The sequence below is a fragment of the Bacillus rossius genome (genome assembly GCF_032445375.1).
Source record: "Bacillus rossius redtenbacheri isolate Brsri chromosome 4 unlocalized genomic scaffold, Brsri_v3 Brsri_v3_scf4_1, whole genome shotgun sequence".
In the NCBI taxonomy this organism is placed as follows: domain Eukaryota; kingdom Metazoa; phylum Arthropoda; class Insecta; order Phasmatodea; family Bacillidae; genus Bacillus; species Bacillus rossius.
In genome coordinates, this window is record NW_026962010.1 from 19,561,980 (window position 1) to 19,579,436 (window position 17,457).

The 17,457-nt window shown below is 42.2% G+C and overlaps 1 protein-coding gene across 3 annotated transcripts in view; it reads left to right on the forward strand.

Moving 5' to 3' along the window:
* LOC134541661 (glycoprotein 3-alpha-L-fucosyltransferase A) overlaps positions 1–17,457 on the forward strand; it is a 211,148-nt gene that overhangs the window by 168,287 nt on the left and 25,404 nt on the right. For all 3 annotated transcript variants that reach the window (XM_063385263.1, XM_063385264.1, XM_063385265.1), the window contains 2 exons: positions 4,100–4,298; positions 13,424–13,663. In XM_063385263.1, coding sequence (XP_063241333.1) covers positions 4,134–4,298; positions 13,424–13,663 — 405 coding nt within the window. In that variant the 5' untranslated portion in view covers positions 4,100–4,133. The remainder of the gene's footprint in view (positions 1–4,099; positions 4,299–13,423; positions 13,664–17,457) is intronic.

Sequence of the window (17,457 nt, forward strand, 5' to 3'; positions counted from 1 at the left end):
ATTACGTACTAATTGAATTTACTTAACACAGCGACACAACAGCGAAGAGCAGCGGACTGTATCTTTCTCGCTCGGGTACACTCGGGGGTCCCGAGTTCACCCGATCAAGCCTTTCACCTCAGAGCGCGACGGATCAGCCTAACTTACTGCCTACGAAAAAATGTGTGTGCGGTGCTCCAAAAGAAGTTTTCACTTCAAAATTCGATGGATCTTTTCAGCTTATATGTACATATTTTTGACGTGACAACGTCTAATAAATCGAATACGCCGGCTGCACGCACGAAAAAGTGTCCCATAACGCACATTTTCCCGTTACTCTTTGTCCCGTTACGCTCATTATACGCTTGCGCCGCATCTATCTCTCTTCCACTCGATTGGAACAACCATCGATTTGACTTTTTCGAGACACATTAAACTTGAAACACTCCCATTCGTTTCCTACTTTTCCTATCATCGTCCTATCCTTAACAGAATAACACAGATTGGAAGAAGTTGAATAGCAAACATGTATAAAAGTTATAGTTAAAATAATCTGTTCGTTAAAGTAATAAACATATTTGAATTAATGAGTGCAAATAAAAGTAAATTTATCAATTAAATTGTGGATTTCATTTCACTCCTTCTTTGTATCCATACAAAATAGTGATGATTCAATAAAAATGATTCAATTTTATTCATAAAAGTATGCAATAATTTCATCAATGTTTTGTTATGACGTTGTCACGTTAAACTATCGTCCGTAAACCGACTTTACAGACAACCAATTTTTTTACTTAAATTTACGAAGTGCTGGGTAGCAATGATCTAGTAATGTCGGTATTTTTACGGACATCGTAAACTTACTGAGATCTGAGTTAACCTAATTTGAGCATGCATCCACAAGAATAAATTTTATATACTAACAAATCATGAAAATATTTAGTACTCAGCAAAAACCCACGTCTTACTTTGAATTTTTTTTACAACGAAACCCAATATCAAAGTTGGCGTTATTTCAATAGAAATTCAGTCATCTTTAATTACCACGACCTCTTCGTTTATTTCAAGTGAATTATTCGTTGACAAGTTCGTCAATTTAATTTAATTTCAAACAGTGTACTCTGTGAAATAATTACAACTGTTATGCATTAAAAGCATCGATTTCTCTGTTCTTGTGACCTACTTTGGTTAGAAAGAGAGATAAGGAATATTTACGCTTTCAATTGTCGGAAAGCATTAATTATTACTGTCTATAATAAAGTGACAGTTTCTGTGTATTATATGCTCTTATCACGCGACTACTCTATTAGTTGAAGTTTCTCTCTTTTCCGTACCTGACACTACATGGATGACTCTTGCGTAGTACAAACCAATCTTTGTTTAAAATTGTTAACCATGCACACGTTGTAGAGGTGTACAGTAGATGTTCCGGTCTAAATTAATTTCTAAGAAATGGAGACAATGTTGTTAGGATTTAAAAATATTTCCGAGCCCTAGAGTCGGAGTGTGGTGGTTTGGTGGCAATGTCCACTATCTTGGATTGTGAAGTCAATGCGACCATCTTGGATGACCTTCAACTTTGATCCTGACCAAAATATGTCAAAAATTGCCGAAATAAATTTCACAAATTTGCCAAAATTCGCCAAAATTTCCCGTTTTTGAAAAATATGTCAGCAAAAAATCTAAAAATTAAAAAAAAAATGTCCTTATTTCGAGGGAAAAAAACATGTTTTGAGGAAAATTTACCATTTTAGTCCTCAAAAAAGGTCAGATGTCTTGAAAATTCTCCAAAACGGCTTAAATTCATCGGCGACTAGCCGCCATAAGCCACCCAGGTCATGACCTCAATGCCATGTCCACCATTTTAAATTGTGAAAATTTGAAAATCTGTCATTATTATGCTAGAAAATTGGGGAAAATTTTTAAATTAATTACTAACAATTTTATTAAAAAAGAATCCGCTACATAAGATTATGACGACAAGGCTGCCATCTTATAATCCTGTAATTATTTAGCTAGAAATTCGGCAAACAATTGTTTAGATTTATAATAACAAGTTCAAAAATCCCATCCAGCACTGTATGATTTTAAAATTGAGATTAAGATGGAAACGTTCAACATAACTCAGACCAAAGTTAAACCTTGATAGCGTAACGTGATTTAGAACAAGTTTAAGGCAATGTGTCTTAATATATTTGATTAAAGTCATCTTCCGTCCAATGCTACCTTTCCAACTCTGCTTTCAAATGTATTGGAGTAAAATATTTTGACAGTGTGTCGGGGGCTTTAGACACGAGTTGTGGGGTGTAAGGATGTGTGCTGGGATACAGCCGCGATGGACTGAAGAGCGTGCTAGTGTGGCTCAGATTCTGTTACGCTGTGCCTCAGTGACGCTGTGATGATGTGACGCTGCGCTGTTGCGATTCTGTGACGCTATTACGCTGTGATGCTGTGACTCTGTGGTACTGTGACGCGGCGATGCTGTGGTACTGTGACGCGGCAACGCTGTGATACTGTGACGCGGCAACGCTGTGACGCTGTGACGCGGCGATGCTGTGACGCTGTGACGCGGCAACGCTGTGACGCTGTTACGCGGCGACGCTGTGACGCTGTGACGCTGTGACGCTGTGACGCTGTGACGCTGTGACGCTGTGACGCTGTGACGCGGCAACGCTGTGACGCGGCAACGCTGTGACGCGGCAACGCTGTGACGCGGCAAAGCTGTGATACTGTGACGCGGCAACGCTGTGACGCTGTTACGCTGTGATGCTGTGACGCGGCAACACTGTGACGCTGTGACGCTGTGAAGTGGTGACGCTGTGACGCTGTGAGATGGCGCCGGCGCCGCTGTGCCGCTGTGCCGCTGTGAGGTGGCGCCGCTGTGCCGCTGTGCCGCTGTGTCGCTGTGACTCTGTGACGCTGTGACGCTGTGACGCTGTGACGCTGTGAAGTGGTGCCGCTGTGACGCTGTGACGCTGTGACGCTGTGACGCTGTGACGCTGTGAAGTGGTGCCGCTGTGACGCTGTGACGCTGTGCCGCTGTGATGCTGTGACGCTGTGACGCTGTGACGCTGTGAAGTGGTGCCGCTGTGACGCTGTGACGCTGTGACGCTGTGACGCTGTGACGCTGTGAAGTGGTGCCGCTGTGATGCTGTGACGCTGTGACGCTGTGAAGTGGTGCCGCTGTGATGCTGTGACGCTGTGACGCTGTGACGCTGTGACGCTGTGACGCTGTGAAGTGGTGACGCTGTGACGCTGTGACGCTGTGACGCTGTGAAGTGGTGCCGCTGTGATGCTGTGACGCTGTGACGCTGTGACGCTGTGACGCTGTGACGCTGTGAAGTGGTGCCGCTGTGATGCTGTGACGCTGTGACTCTGTGACGCTGTGACGCTGTGAAGTGGTGCCGCTGTGACGCTGTGACGCTGTGACGCTGTGACGCTGTGAAGTGGTGCCGCTGTGATGCTGTGACGCTGTGACGCTGTGACGCTGCGACGCTGCGACGCTGTGACGCTGTGACGCTGTGAAGTGGTGACGCTGTGACGCTGTGATGCTGTGAAGTGGTGCCGCTGTGATGCTGTGACGCTGTGACGCTGTGACGCTGTGACGCTGTGACGCTGTGAAGTGGTGCCGCTGTGACGCTGTGCCGCTGTGCCGCTGTGACGCTGTGACGCTGTGACGCTGTGAAGTGGTGACGCTGTGACGCTGTGACGCTGTGATGCTGTGAAGTGGTGCCGCTGTGATGCTGTGACGCTGTGACGCTGTGACGCTGTGACGCTGTGACGCTGTGAAGTGGTGCCGCTGTGACGCTGTGCCGCTGTGACGCTGTGCCGCTGTGCCGCTGTGACGCTGTGACGCTGTGCCGCTGTGCCGCTGTGACACTGTGACGCTGTGCCGCTGTGCCGCTGTGCCGCTGTGACGCTGTGACGCTGTGACGCTGTGACGCTGTGATGCTGTGACGCTGTGACGCTGTGAAGTGGTGCCGCTGTGACGCTGTGCCGCTGTGACGCTGTGACGCTGTGCCGCTGTGCCGCTGTGCCGCTGTGACGCTGTGACGCTGTGACGCTGTGTCGCTGTGACTGTGACGCTGTGACGCTGTGAGGTGGCGCCGATGTGTCGCAGGCGATGCAGTGAGGCGACAGCGCGCCGCTGGGCCATGGCGCCGCGGCTGACGCTGAGGCGCGGCTACGTGCTGCTGCTGGCGGTCACGTGCCTGCTGTTCCTCGCAGTGAACCTGCACCAGCGGCAGGAGCTGTTCCCCGGCCGGCCCGCGCGCCGCCACTTGCACCACCGCGACCCCGCGCCGCCGTCCGCCGACCAGGTGCGTGCCCCTCCCCTCCCCTCCCCTGTGCGGAGATGGTGCTCCACCACGTCTACTGATGGCCAAGGGGCGGCAAGGGTATCCCCCCCCCCTTTGAAACCTTGAAGTGGGGGCAAACGGGGGCAAAGAAAGTGCTGTGTAATCAATTTTTAGATAATAAAACTGCTTAAATAGCACCATTTTCCACCTTGAAGTACAAATATTTTCCCCGGTGGAGGACCCCCGGACGCCCCGCTTCAATAGGGGGCATCGATGATTCTTTATAAAAAGGTATAATGCCCCCCCTTTGGAAATTTAGTTGTTGCGCCCCTGCTGAGAACACTGCACTCCATCCAATGTTGTGGGCGTCTAATCGATATGGCGTAACAATGAGCTGCAGAGGAAAAAAAACCTGCATCGCACACTTGGCAGTGTTATCGTGCGGACGTGGCCGCCCCTGGGAACGCAAGTTGGCACGGAAGTCGCACAATCACGGTGCTGCAATCTGTGGCGGAGGACGCGAACCGAAGTTCACTAAGCTAGAAGGAAACAGTTTAATGAATTTTTAACAAGGTGGGCAGTATTTTAGTCAAATAACCTTGCCATCTGGTTTTTTTCTTTTTTTTTTTCGCTTTTATCGGAGCCGTTTCGTAGTATACCTAGTTTAAAATTCCGGTCTGCAAATGGAATGATTCGATAGTCGACGTAGCTGCTCCGGCAGGGAATTCCAGCGGCGCGTGCAGGAACTACGTTGTGATTCGCGTCCAGAAATTAAGTTGTAAACACTAGTTTCATTTTACTATATTTATCACGCTCGGCGTTATTTTAAAGAATTCTTCATTAAATTTCTTGTCAGCGTTTCGTTTTGTAAGTGTTTTGGCAACGTGAGAACAAAATAATTTGCTCATTACTGAGGTTTGATGTTTTTACATCTCTGGCAAGAACTTGAAGAATTGCTCACATTTTTTTAAAAGTATTTAAATCATTGTTTCGGACCTACGCCATTGCTAGTTTGCAATGCTTGCCATAGAGGAAACTTGAATCGGCAAAGAGCGATGAATACACAAGCACACATAAAACAAGCCAAGATTAGCCAATGTCAAGTGTTCAGTATACAGATAGCACAGGGAACTCAATGGAATGAATTTGTCAGAACAATAACGCAGCACAGACGAACACGGTGGGCTGACAACGACGAGACATTTGCGACAAAAACAATAAATACAGACATACAACAACATTGGACAACACATTGACAAACAGAGGAACCAGAAAATTATATATAATCCCGACAAAACACAAGTTGCGATACGCATGCAAACACAGTGACGGAATTAAACAGGTACTCTGGATGACAAGACGACTACAGCACAGCCGAATACAGTAGGCTAACTAAGACACAACAGTTGCGACGTTTCGGGAACTCAGATCTGTTCCCATCGTCAGGCCCAAGCAGACCGATAACGGCCACTGGACAATTTTTATAGTTTAATATTGATATTACACTTGAAAGATTTCCAGAACTATAAAATATTGTATATTGACAGTATTATAGATAGCATTTGCAGTCATTCTCAAAAATTAATTTATTAATATCCCTAATAATATTATAAATGTAAAAGTTTGTTTATTCGTTGTCCTTCTTTCACGAAGTGACGGATCTACATGATTTTTTGTATATATATATATATATATATAGTTTATGTGCTAGAGAGTGACATAGGCAACATATAATCATGAAATTCCATCCCTAAAATGTGATAAAGTGGTGAATTCAGTTTTATAATAGAAAATCATATGAAGTAGGTCATAGACACACAAACAAAGAGTATGTGTTTCTCTATGTCCGCCACACGGTCATATAGTAAGGTTTGACAACTTACTATCCTTCTCCTTGGCGAAACCCATTCACTTAGTGAAGCTCGCGGCTGCTAGCGAACTAAAGGCCCTAATAACAGTTGTTTAGATCTTGGTCAATAGATGGCGTTGCCTTGCATTTTTAACGCGCAATCGTTCGGTGCGTTCGTCACTTCTTGCCTGGGGGTTACCTGTCTTCCCACAAAATGAAGCTGAAGATTGGCGTCCCAGTTTGGCCTATGCGTAGCCTTGATACACCGAGATTATGGAATCAGCGGGACTTTAAAAACAAAATTTCCCCCTTTTCAAGTGTATGTCCTGTAGACGTGAAACAGGTAGTGATGTTCATTGTATTATATTGTTTTTAGCCCGGGCAACGCCGGGTACTTCAGCTAGTAAATCAATAATTTAAATGGGAAAATAATTTTAGCATTTAACTATTAACTTAAGGTATTCAATTAAGTTGTATACTATTATTTAACGAAGCCAATTTTATAATGTCAAATTATAGAAAATTGTTATGGCAAAAAATAAAACGGTTTTAAACCAAAATTACATCTTTCTCTCCCCATTAAGAAAATGAGCTTGGTGTCAGCAATTTTGTGTCATATTTCAATACAAATTAATACAAAATTTGATTTTTCTATAATATTTTAGAGTTTTGAACATTCTGAATTAAAAGCGATATTAGGGTTAGACAATATCGTTCTATTTAAATTTAAAATAAATTAAGTTATTTCCAGAAGTGTATAGAATGTGGTAGGTAAGAAACATACAAACGTTACCATGGTAAAAAAACAGTAATAATTGCAAGATTTTATTGCTAATTGTACTGGTAACTATCTCATACGACTCGCGCGCCACCTTAAGTTCTGCTTTAAGGGTTGGTGTTATCGAAATCTCATCTAAACAGTGACATTCCTCGTGTTTCGAAAGGTTAAGTGTGCAAAATTTCATTGAGATCACATAATTGGTTTAGGAATACACAGAGAACAAACATACAAATTTTAGGAATGCATAGAGAAAAAACTTACAAAGATTCATTTTTATTTATATAGATAGATGCATGCATTTGTTCGCTTAATAGTTTTGATTTGTTCGTGTACATTCGCTTTTTCATTCGATTGGTAGTGTTTTATTCGTGAGCAAATCACATTCAAACCGGTCAATCGACGTATTTCTTGGCTGATTTGTTTTCATTTGCGCGTGTAAATTCGCATTTGCATTCGTTCATCATTGCTTCTTTTGCACGTTTACAGTTTATAAAAATGCCACCATAAAAGCAACCACTGGTTAAAAAAACACCAAATCGAAGAAGATGAAGGAAAGAAGGGCAGCTGAAACAGCTGAGGAACTGAAATCACGTCTTCAGGAAAATCGCGACAGGGCATCTACGTCAAGAGCAGTAGAAACTAAATGTGAACTCGAATTGCGGCTTCAGCAAATGCATGACCATGCATCTTCATCGAGAGCTGCACAGACACCTCAACGTCATATCGAAAGACTTGACACCAATCGCTCACAAATGGCTCGATCAAGAGAAAGAATCGATTTAAAGTTGGCGGCTTTTCATTACAATAAGGATGATGACTACCGGAATCACGAAGACGTAGTGATTGGTGCAATGGACAAAGTTTGCTTACATTGTCCTGTTTTGAAGATCGCTAAGGAATCCCATGGAATGTGCTGTTCGAACGGTAAAGTTGTTTTGCCACCACTGGTTGAGTCGCTACCAAGTTACATTTCTGGCGCCACTCTGATTTACAAGCACTTCTTCAAAACATACGAAAGTACAGGTCATATTTTCAAAGGACGTCCTTCGGAGCAACTAACGTTAGTAAACGATGCTGGCTACATGCCCACCTTCAAAGTGGAAGGCCAAATCTACCACAGAGTTGGATCGTTTCTCCCGGTTCCCGATGAAGATGCCAAGTTCCTCCAAATGTATTTCACTGGCAATGAAGCAACAGAAGTTGAGCAGTGTTGCGCAATCAGTACTGAAGTTAGACGGGAAATCGTTTCGAGTCTTCAAGCTATGTTACACGAACACGACAGCCCCATCCGTCTGTTCAACACAGCCCTAGACCAGATGCCGTCAGATGATTATACGGTTGTGATAAGAGCAGATAAGACACCGGCTGGGGGGCCCGAGTGGTGCTCAATGCACCAGTGATAGTGATAAGCGACAGGTGATAGTGATAGGTGACGTCGCAGTTGTTATGGTCGGCACAGAATTCAAGTGACGCGATATCTTCATTCACCACTGGAATGGAAGTGTTCAACGCGTTGTGGAAACTCATCGATCGTAAGATGCACTACAATATCCATTGCTTTTTTTTCCACGTGGTGAGGATGGGTATCATTTCGAGGTAATGCAAACGAACCCCAACACAAATGAAGAGTCTGCAAAAAAAGGTTTCCTGCATGGACTTTTATGCCAGTCGCCTTATGATCTGGCCGAATGAATCGAATTATTTGTTGAAATACCGCGAAATCTTCTACAAATTCACTGTCGACATGTACGCGAAAATTGAAAGTGAACGTCTGCTCTTCATTCGGTTGAATCAACAAAAGCTGCGCGTCGAAGAATTTGTCCACTTGCATGATTCGATCGCCAATGATGAAAACAAATGGTGATCTTGCCAGCGACATACATACACCGGCAATCCACGACACATGAACGAGTACACTCAAGATGCCGTGACATACGTGCGCAAGTATGGAAGACCAGACCTCTTCATCACTTTCACTTGCAATCCAGCATGGAAAGACATCTCCTACCTTTTATTCACCGGCTGAAGTTCAACACATAGACACGATATCCTCGCCCGAGTATTCAAACAAAAGTTGACGAGGCTGATGGACGTTATCACCAAAAATCACATATTTGGCGAAACTCAATGCTTGATATACTAGGTTGAATGGCAAAAGCGAGGTTTGCCACACGCCCATATTTTAGTCTGGCTAAAAGAAAAAATTGTGCCAACACAAATTGATGACATGATTTCCGCAGAGCTCCCAAATCCCACAGAAGATCCGGTTATATTTTAATCGATCCAAAAACACATGATCCATGGGCCTTGCTATAAGCTGAACACAAAATCACCATGCATGAAAGAAGACAAGTGTACAAAGCGCTATCCATGTGAGCTCATTCAAGAAACTCAAACAGAAGCGATGGATATCCTCTGTATAGGCGAAGAAAGGTGGATGACGATGGATACAAACCACAATCAAAATGCGCAATGTAGATGTTGATGTTGATGTTGACAATAGCTGTATCATGTCCTTCTCGCCGCTGCTTTCAAAAATGTTTGATGCCCACATCAATGTTGCAATTCGGTGAAGTCGAAAAAATACGTTTGTAAAAACGTCAACAAAGGCAGTGATATGGCAGTTATGTTATGCAATTCCAGATAGGGTGCTACATCAGCAGCAATGAAGAGGTTTGGCGCAAATTTCATTCAACATCAACGAACGATATCCAACAGTTCAACATCTTGCTGTTCATTTGGAAAATGGCGAGCATGTTTATTTCACCGAACAAATCCCAGAAAATAGAGATTAGCAGCTCACACACACACACTTTATTATATTCTGAAGTTCCCAAATATAACACTTGGAACATGTCGACAACGAAGTTCACGAGGAGAAAGCGTGGCGCGATTGTCCCAGAATATGCTGGTGCGAGTTGTTCTGATGCTTTGGGATGTGTCTACACCGTTCATCCGAATAATGCTAAATTTTATTATTTGCGATTGTTATTGTATACTATGAAAGGTTCATCATCATTCGCCGCCTTGAAAACCTTCGATGGAGACGAATGCCAGACTTGTCGAGAAGTGTGTTTCAGATTGGGCTTGTTTGAAAGTGATCAGCATTGGAACACAACGCTAACAGAGGCATCACTCACGTGTCACCCAAAACAAATACGCGCTTTGTTTGATATCATTTTCAACCGACTTCAAAAAAGGAGGAGGTTCTCAATTCGTCTGTTTTTTTTTTTTTTATGTTTGTTACCTCAGATCTTTCGACTGGGTGAACCGATTTTGATGATTATTTTTTTTTGAAAGCTGGTTTTTCCCGTGCGGTCCCATTTCAATTTGGTCCAGTTCTGACAATGGAATCCATTAGAAAACCATATAAGTCTTAAATTTGCATTAAGTATGTGCGCGACAAAAAGGAAGAATAACTCAATATCACACCAACCGAATTCGATGATTCTTTTTTTATTGGAAAGGATGTACTTCAAGGATAGTTTGATGAAAGTTTGGTTAGGTTTTGACTATGGGATCCATGACAAAGTAACGGAACTCTTAAATTATTAGGAGCAAATTAACGATACTCGGCCTAATCTTTTATAGGCTATCCGGATATTTTTGTCACCTACCGTAACGTGGATCAAGCTGAGACGGTTTGCACGTTGCTCTTCTGTCTCTTTGGATAGACGATCGTGTATCACGCTGAGTCGGTGGGCACGTTGCTCCTCCGTCTCATTCGAAAGACAATCGTTCATCAAGCCGAGACGGTGACTGCGTTTTTCGATATTTTCCCTGTTCAAAACTTTTTAATGTAAAGCCGCATTTTCGAAAGTGTATTTTTGCGCTCTTCGCAAGTCTGTTTTGAAATTGTCCTCGAGGTATATTTCCTCTGTTGAGGTAGGCGTCTCTCCCTGACTTCGTTTGTTTCATTTAAACGGTGCTGTCTCATATGAGCAGTACGTTTAGTAGGTCTACCCATATTCAGACAAATTAGTTATTGTAATTCAATTTCACTAAAAATCAAAAAAATAAACACAAATTTAAAAGAAAATCGACTTCAAAAGAAACTATTCCAAAACAAATTAATATGCACTGAAAAGTAAAAAAAAAGAATTGCGTATTCTTCTACAACATAATAATCAACTTACTTTTTCTACTCATCAATATGTAGGTATGATCTATGTGTTACCACGCAAGAAGGTAGGTATAATGTAGTTACAATTATTGTTATTTTTGGAGTCGGTGTCAGGCAAGGAAACACTACAATATTCCTAGCAATAATAATACGAGAATACTTTAAGAAATATTTTTTTTTTTTACAAATTAACTTTTATACGAACGAAAATATTCTGTGAGTAGTGTGACAGAATACCAATACCTAATTAAACCCAATTACAAATTAACTTTTATAAGACAATATACTGTGACAAATGTCTGCGACCTTGAAACGACATAAATAACAATACCTAATTAAACCTAACTAACTTTAATACGACACTATGCTGAAACATAATGTAGCAAACGGTGATACGAAAATATAGCCAATATTAAAACACAAGGACTTACCGTAAGAAGGACTGTGTAGGTATGTGTTGAGTTAGATTTGAAGTGTGCCTTGCCTTTGCTATTATCATCAACAAAGCACAAGGCCAATCATTGACAATTGCTGGCTTAAATTTGGAAATTTCATGATTTTCACATGGCCAGCTCCCGAGTTGGACACCAAAAAATGTATGCGTTTGTACTAAAAATTTAAAAAAATTGGTTGTTTGTAAAGTCGGTTTACGGACGATAGTTTAACGTGACGTCATAACAAAACACTGATGAAATGATTGCATACTTTTATGAATAAAATTGAATCATTTTTATTGAATTATCACTATTTTGTATGGATACAAAGAAGGAGTGAAATGAAATATACAATTTAATTGATAAATTTACTTTTATTTGCACTCATTAATTCAAATATGTTTATTACTTTAACGAAGAAATTATTTTAACTATAACTTTTATACATGTTTGCTATTTAACTTCTTCCAATCTGTGTTATTCTGTTAAGGATAGGACGATAATAGGAAAAGTAGGAAACGAATGGGAGTGTTACAACGATGATGTGAAGGAAAATGGCTTACCGAACACCAAAATGCAGTCAAAAATAATATATTTGCGCCACGGACTCTGCAGCAATGCTAGGAGGAACGGGTAGGCAAAGAGCAATATAAAATGAGCGTAACGGGACACTTTTTCGTGAGTGCAGCCGGCGTTCATCGATTTATTAGACGTTGTCACGTCCAAAACAAAATTCATTGTCCATCTGCTGGCCTTAAGATGAATTAATAAAAGAAATAAACTTTCCAATTTGCCTTAAATACATTGTTTTTTTTTCCTTGGACGTAGCGAGGCACTGTACGTATAGATATCTGCTGAAACGTCTTCACATGACTGGTCCCATCCACCCATATGAACCGGTCCCATCCATCCACTAGAAGTAATTTGGCTATAGATAATTAGTGCTACCCGTGCAAAGCCGGGGCGAGTCGCTATAAAAAATAGTAGTAAACAACTGAAATTATGATTTAATATTATTGTTTGTCAAAATTTTTTTTACGTTAATGTGTAACAATCTGATAGCTTATATAACAACAGAAAATGAAATTAGCAGGTACAATATAATCAATAATGTATAAAAAAACTAAAATTTTACTATGAATTCTGGCAAAACAAGTCTTGCATTTATTATTAATATTCTATTACCTAGCGCCTCCGTTCGAGCTTTGAAAATCCTTTGACGATCGATGTATCCAATATGTAGGGGCATGAAGATTTTCGCGAAAAGATTTCGAGACATTGATGAAAGTCAAAACAATGTAGCACCGTCTGTGTTCCGTGATTGGGAGAGTTTCTCTTAGGTACCTACATATCGATTGTTACAACACCAATCACAGTGATTCAGAGCGGAAGCAAACGCGTCCTGAGTGGTTCGGTCAAACAAGGCGACGACTTCTCTCGAGCAGACGGCCGCCAATCACAAGGAAGAAAGCACAGGTGCGGGTATACCTTGTTGCAGTGTATTAAGTGTTCAGATCTTTTTCGCGAAAAAAATGCCTGCCCCTATACCAATATGTGGTGTCGCCACGCAGCCAGGGCCGGCGCGTCCATACAGGCGAACTAGGCAACCGCCTAGGGCGCCAAGTAGCCGGGGGCGGCGCAGCACGACACACAACAGCTGATATAATATGTTTAACGAATTTTGAAACTAGATGAAAATGGATTTTCGTAACAGTTTGGAGTGTTTATATTGATATAAGAATTATTTAAAGTCCACGGTGACCTGTTTATGATTTGTGATAAGTAAATAAAAAAACACAAGCCTGCTTGCATTTGATTGTTGACAAAATCTTGGGCTTACGTGATGTATTTTGAGGCAAGGCAAATTTGTTTTGGGGGGAGGCATTAAGGTTTGTCGCCTAGGGCGCCAAGTTACCTGGTAACGCAGCTCCCTGGTAGGCAGAGCGGGTGTGGTCGCAGGCGCCGGACGCGGGCTGGCAGCGCGCCACGCCGGCCCCGGGGGACCTGCTGGAGGACCCGGAGGAGCAGGAGCCGGAGGAGCAGCAGTCCGCGGGCAGGCCGTGGTACCTGAGCGGCGGCTCGCGCTGGCCCACCGCCTCCAGCCCGGGCCGCCGCCGCCTCAAGCTGTGGCCCGCCGAGGACCCCGGCTCGGACCGCATCACGCAGCAGCTCATGTTCGTGCCGGCGCGCGCCGAGCAGGTCAGTTGCACCCGGGCATTCCTCGTCACAGAGACACTGTGCGTGTTACTGCTTCTTCGAACAATTCCGCCGTTTCGAGCACGCTCGGTCTCTGAACGAAATATAACAGGTAGCGCTATCTATGCGGGAAATGCAGGGACTGTCTCGACAGCGCTCTCTTCAATGCTGCTTGAACAAGGAGGAACATGAGCGCCCTGGTAGCAAATATAAAATTCAAGGCATCCGTCGCTGACTGTATAGGATACCTATATCTATTTTCTGAAAAAATTTGCTTGCTCACACTGTCTTAATCTTTCATTTATTTATATATCTCAGTGGGTTTTTGTTTTTTTGGGTGTGGGACGAATCATCTCACAAAGAGGGGAACGAAAAAGAGCCCAGCCACGTATATAGCATAGTGCTCTCTTTACATCTCTTTGGCCAAATACCTATTCTCTTTCCTTTTCGCGTCAGAAACGTTTCGGAACAATGTTTCACGAAAACGTTCCATTAAAATTCAACCTTGAAATTTTACTCTCTTCGCGCCCAAAGAAGTTTCACTTCGAAAACGTATTACACTAAACGCCAGTGACTTTACATGGGAATCTATTTGTAAAACCAATTTACTAATGAACTCTGGTATAGCATTAAATTATACACCGTGTATTAACGAATGATTTTTTTTATTTTATTGTATGACAGAGAATTGTTATGGTATGTTGGTGTCTTAAGTTTCTATCTCTCTACCTTAAAATTTTGCCAGTCTCGTCAGCGACGAGGTATAAACCATAGACGGCAGCTCACGGCGACACGGATCAAGGAGGTTCGGGGTAGAAATCGGCCAGGCCCCTAGCAAGGAATCACACCAGCATTTGCTGGGAGTGATTTAGGGAAGCCACGAAACACCGTAGTCAAGAGCGCAGCGGGATTCACCCGGGTCCTGTGACTTAGGGTAGTATTCCAAGACGTCCGAGTAAGGTAGCGAATAAGCACTGCGTTGTTGGGACACAGCCTTGACCCTACTCGCTGGCCGTTTTCCAGAACGTGTCCGAACCGAATCCCAGTAAGGAAACAAATCGGCAACCAGGGGACCTGGTGTCCTGCGCGAGGCTAGAGACTGGTTTTAGCTCATTCTAGCGAACGTTTCCCAACCATCGATAAAATTTTTACAGCAAAAATGCTACAGATAGCAGCACCATCGTACAAAAATATAACCGCCTTTCTAATATTCTCAAGTACTTTTAATCTTTGCGATTATTTATTGTTGTGAGCATTAAATTGTACAAAATGTATTACAGGATAGTTTCTCTGCCATAAAGTTTCATTTGGCACACCAACACGCTTGGTACGTTCCACGATGATCACGAAAGTGACTATATACGAGTTAATGGCGCGGGTCCTCCATCTGGACGAAATCAACGAAAAAGTGAGCTCTGCGCATGCGCGGGATTTGGACAGCAAATTGGCAACAGATACGGACACCAAAATCCGGTTCCAAAAAATTAGGAACTGGCCGTGTCTTGTCGTGAACTAGGAATCCGGTTAGCGTACAGGTGTAGCATGTTCAAAACCTAAACCCTTATTTTTGTGTCTTGGAATACCGACCTTAAGGGGCCCGCCTCGTCAGGGGTTTATGTGTGTTAGTGAGGCAGGATGATGTGCGACGTTCGCTGGTGATTGTAGCGCGGAGCCTCTAATCGCAAGGCTCTGAACTGGCACGCAGTCTTCTCATCGTCACAGGATAACTGTGAAATTTGAGCGGTGGCCGTAACATTATATAGCCGAGAAATGAAGATAAATGGGTAATGCAAGTCCGTTAAGTGCTTTCAAGAATCTGTACTGGTAGTTTTACGCCTAGAAATTACTCTGAAAACATGCATTTTAGTTTAAAAATTTAATATGAAAACAAAAGTACTTTTCGGCCCTCAGAGAACTCTTAAATGCTTTTCGTAAACAGGCCCCACTCGGATATCTTGAGTGGATTTCAAATCGCGTTGTTTTTCCTGAAGCTCTGCACACCGTATGTGTGTCCCGGTAGAAACACGTGCCACTTCTCAAACTCATTCATGGGAAGTCTTCTTTTTATTATTTTTAGTTCTGTATTGCCATTGCGATTTCTCTGCGTCATACCTATAACGTTCTACCTTTCCGATGCGTATATTCTTGCAGCTGCCTCTGCGATAATGCCCATTACACCACAATTTCTAATTTCAATACTTGATGTAGTGAAGAGCAGCCAGGAATAACGCCAGATATGTCACCATTTTCTTTGAATACACTGTTAAGTATGCAACACGAGCTTCTGCATGGTGTCGGTGCACTAAGTGGACAGAAACGTAATGCGATGGTAAAATGAACATACGACACTAATTACTTGTGTTTAGTAGTTTTAGATAAAAATCAAAAGTAGTTACTTGTGAACTCCTTCAACTTTGGAAAAAAAAAATACCACCTGAATAAAGGTATGCATCGCAGGTAGGTAGGTCTGTGTTTCTTCCGCAAGCACACAACTTCATGAAACTAACATACCCATTCACTCCCATAAGTAAATAAATAAAGATATAAATTCACACCTTGTGATAAGGGCTGCGGTTTAAAGAAAAATGTGTAGGCAAAATTATTGATATTTTTACTAACAAAAATTTAGAATGGGCTCGATATTGTGTCTTCTAAGGAAATAATGACTTTTTTTTGGTTCTGCAATCTTATTTTGCCATAAGGGTGAGTAAAAAAAATATTGTTAAAAATATTTAGATGATATTTAGAAGATTTACAAAAACGTTAACAGGATTGGAGTTATTAATTTTTTGTCTTTATGCATTTTTTTTCACCACTTGCAGGTGTGCAGGTGGTGTCATCAAAAATTGCCTCAGACTAGAGATTTGTGTACAGCTCTTAATAGGTAAAATAACTCTAAACGGATATAATATTTTTCTTAATAAGTTATAGTGATTCTTCAGTTTTTAATTTTTTTTTATCCTTTCATATTCCTATCCCATTGGCCTTATTTTTCCCATTAAATATTATACCGAGATTTTATATATCTATATTTTCAGCAATTTGTGTTTAATTACAGTAGTTGCAATGGCCAATCAAAATTATATATGTGTGTTTATATGTATTTGTGTGTGTGTATATATATATATATATATATATATATATATATATATGATTGAGTTGTTGGTTGTAAGGTTTAGGAACTACAAAACGAAAACCTAGATAGAAATTTCCTGAAGTCACACCAATGCTTACACTGCAAATGGTGGACTTTGATCGCAGTCAAACCTAAAATCCTAGCGAGTCCTACTAGGAGCCGTGCCAGGCCAACCCAGGCAACAAGTGCGCTGCTATACCATCGCGCTACAGCCAGATGCAGATGCCTTATAGCAGTTTACACAGACACGTCAGGAAATGCTTGGCACGCATCTCCAAATCTATGTGGTAAGAAATGTGGTCCAAGAAAGTTTATCTACGCAACACATTTATGGTACATACACCGTACCTGTTGACCGGTAATTCGGGTATCTCGTGTATTAACGCGGGACCAGGCGTGCTTTGTGAGTATTTGAAAGTACCGTAATACATGGGCGTGGCTTCGATGGTGTCTCTTGTCTGCCTGTTCATTATGGCACGCCTTGTAGCGCCGCCGTTGGCTCACTTTGTGCAGTGCATGTTGCCTACATGACAGACAGTTCATCTTTAGCGTTCAACTTTGACAATCCACTATGCATTTCACGAATTCATAAGATGAAGCTGAGAGTGGTAGGAAAAAAAAGCCTCGATTATAGCTTTGTGTTATATAATTGCATGCGAAA